We start from the raw sequence: 3,252 nt of genomic DNA, 5'->3' as shown, positions 1-3,252 counted from the left end.
TGGGAGATTCCCTTTATTGAAGAGCAATTATCTGAGGGGCCACACCTGACACAGTGTTGGGCAAGGGTCAGATACAGTAGGATGGAGCCTCAAGACAAGCAGCGTAAACTCAGAAAATTATCTATAAGCAGGATTATCACAAGAGAAAAAAGAAGACTCACGACCTAAGATAAACTGTGGGCAATGTGCAGAGAAGGGGAGGCAGGTTAGGGTTGGTGAAACACTGTCCATGGAGCCTGTTTCCGTAGGGCATACTTGAGCTCCTGGTTCCTCATGCTGTAGATAAGGGGGTTCACTGCTGGAGGCACCACCGAGTACAAAAAGGACACCAACAGGTTCAGGGATGGAGAGAAGATGGAGGGGGGCTTCAGGTAGGCAACCATTCCAGTGCTGAGAAAGAGGGAGACCACGGCCAGGTGAGGGAGGCATGTGGAAAAGGCTTTGTGCCGTCCCTGCTCAGAGGGGATCCTCAGCACAGCCCTCAAGATCTGCACATAGGACAGCACAATGAAAACAAAACACGCAAAGCCTAAACAGGCACTAATCACAAGAAGCCCAACTTCCCTGAGGTAGGAGTCTGAGCAGGAGATTTTGAGGATGTGGGGGATTTCACAGAAGAACTGGTCCAGGGTATTGCCTTGGCAGAGGGGCAGTGAAAATGTATTGGCCGTGTGCAGCACAGCATAAAGAAACCCACTGCCCCAGACAGCTGCTGCCATGCGGACACAAGCTCTGCTGCCCAGGAGGGTCCCGTAGTGCAGGGGTTGGCAGATGGCAACATAGCGGTCATAGGCCATGACTGTGAGGAGGAAATACTCTGCTGATATAAAGACGAGAAAGAAAAAGACCTGCGCAGTACATCCTGCATAGGAGATTGCCCTGGTGTCCCAGAGGGAATTGGCCATGGCTTTGGGGAGAGTGGTGGAGATGGAGCCCAGGTCGAGGAGGGAGAGGTTGAGGAGGAAGAGGTACATGGGGGTGTGAAGGCGGCGGTCGCAGGCGATGGCAGTGATGATGAGGCCGTTTCCCAGGAGGGCAGCCAGGTAGATGCCCAGGAAGAGCCAGAAGGTCAAGAGCTGCAGCTCCCTTGTGTCTGCGAATGCCAGGAGGAGGAAGTGGGTGATGGAGCTGCTGTTGGACATTTGCTGCCTCTGAGCATTAGGCACTGTCCAAGAAAGAAAAGGCAGTTCAAAGATAGTGAAGACTTTACTAAGAAAAAAAAACTACTCTGTATCTCTCTGAAGCATCAGAGACTGCCTTTCCCTCTTAAAGACGATCTTTGACACGTCCCTCTTGTGAGCTCTGCTTTGTGGTGGCTGAGAGTGCCCCAGGGAGCAGAGAACTCTGCTGTGAGCTCTGGAGGGGTCAGTCATACCCTGCAGAAATGGGCACATGGCGTGATCTCAGATTAAATCCACTCATAATGTCAAAGAGATTTTCATAGAATCATGGAAGCATAGAATTGTTGAGGTGTGAAGGGACCTTTAAGATCATCAAATCCAACCATTGACCAACCCTGACAAAACCACTTCTAAACCATGTCCCCAAGTACCACATCTACACTTTTTTTAAACACTTCCAGAGATGGTGAATCCACCACCTCCCTGGGAAGCCTATTCCAATGTTTAATAGCACATTCAGTGAAAAAGTGTTTCCTAACATTCAGTCTAAACCTCCCCTGACATAACTTAAACCCATTTCCTCTCGTCCTATCACTTGTCACCAGGGAGAAGAGGTCAGCCCCCACCTCTCTACAACCTCTTTCAGGTAGTTGTAGAGGGTGATAAGGTCTCCCCTCAGCCTCCTCTTCTGCAGGCTGAACAACCCCAGTTCCCTCAGTCGTTCCTCATAAGATTTGTCCTACACACCCCTCAGCATTTTCAGCATTGTTGCTCCCAGTTCACCTGACTGCAGAGCACAGCTGTAGGGATTTTGGTTTGTTTGTACTGTTCTTGTTTCTCCAATGCTCCCAAAGAAGTGTTTTATGGCAGAAATTGTTGGACTTTCTGCCGCACTCCATGTGAAGCCTTGTGGGTCCTGAGAGGCCGATGAGTTGTCCCTCAGTGTGGGGTGAGGGCAGTCGGTCTGTCCAGCAGCCCTGCTCTCAGCTGCCCTGTGCTGGCACCTCTTGGAGCTGGATGATGATGGACTCAGACATTCCCCTGAGAAAGAACTGGCCACTGCTGGGACCAGAGGAATGCAGTTTCCATGTGCCCCTCTCCAAACCCCTCAGCCCGTCTCATTGTACCTGAGGAGGATCTCAGCCCTCCCCTCCCAGCCAGGGACACAGAGGACTCCCTGCAGCTGACTGCGCCAAGACGCCCGGCAGCATTGCCATGACCTGAGCACTGAGGGGTGTCCTCAGTGGGGCTGCTGGATAACACAGAGATGCCACGGGAACACTGTGCCCATCTGGAGAGCAGCCTGCAGCCTAGCACGAGCCCCTCCGAGAAGGAGTTGAATGTCCTATGGGTGGGGTGTCTGGAAGGGAGAATTGGGTCATTTGTTTTGCCCTGAGCCCACTGATTATGAGGGGACTGTATGGACGTATCATCACGGCAGGAGCCAGAGGGTTGGTCTGTTAACTGCAGCTTAGCCCCAGCCCTCATCCCAGCAAGTCAAGTGCTGACAAGAAGGGGAGAAGACAGAGGAGGGGAAAACTGGAGAAATGCCCCAGTGCTGCTGCTGAGGGCGTCAGAAAGGGACAGGCGTTCGGGGATTGGGTCATTTACCCTCTGCAAGGGTGAGGTCGCTGGGCAGGTGCCCCATGGCCATCAGGGCAGAGGCTGGGCTGGGTGGGAGAGGAGAGCAGGGGGTGGCTCCAGGGAAGGCGTCTGTCCTGCAGGGGATGGTGGGAGGTGTCGGGATCCCCCCTGCCCGGGCATTTCTGGCAGCAGTTCCCTCTCTCCCTGCCAATGTCTCTGCTGCCTGGAGCTGTCCCTGTCGGGACCAGTTTCTCTGTCCCGATGTCTCCTCACTGTCACTGCTCCCAGACCCTGTCCCACACTCTGCCCAGCTCTGCCCTGCAGACCCCTCCTGGCAGCAGGGCACTGCCCAGGGGTATCTCTGTGTCTGCGGGGGATCAGGAGAGGCTCAGACAAGTTCTAACGAGAAAAGGGGTCTCTGTGCCAGCTCTGGAGTGGAGAAATCCATTCCCACCTCGCACTGCCCACCCAGCCAGCCAAGAGGGGGCATTTCCAAGCACAGACACCTTCCTTTTCAGCTGAATGGTGTCCTGATGTCATGCTTGAG

The 3,252-nt window shown here is 53.8% G+C and overlaps 1 protein-coding gene across 1 annotated transcript; it reads right to left on the bottom strand.

Annotated features, from left to right (window-relative positions):
- Positions 1 to 206: 206 nt before the first annotated feature.
- Positions 207 to 1,142, bottom strand: LOC309684268 (olfactory receptor 14C36-like; the record flags this gene model as incomplete). The annotated part of the gene is made up of 1 exon (XM_082500200.1): positions 207 to 1,142. The coding sequence occupies one exon, from the start codon at positions 1,140 to 1,142 to the stop codon at positions 207 to 209; it is 936 nt and encodes a 311-aa protein (XP_082356326.1).
- Positions 1,143 to 3,252: the final 2,110 nt, after the last annotated feature.

This window comes from Vanellus vanellus, assembly GCF_965231255.1.
Source record: "Vanellus vanellus genome assembly, contig: HAP1_SCAFFOLD_45, whole genome shotgun sequence".
In the NCBI taxonomy this organism is placed as follows: domain Eukaryota; kingdom Metazoa; phylum Chordata; class Aves; order Charadriiformes; family Charadriidae; genus Vanellus; species Vanellus vanellus.
This window is presented reverse-complemented; position numbering and strand designations above follow the sequence as displayed.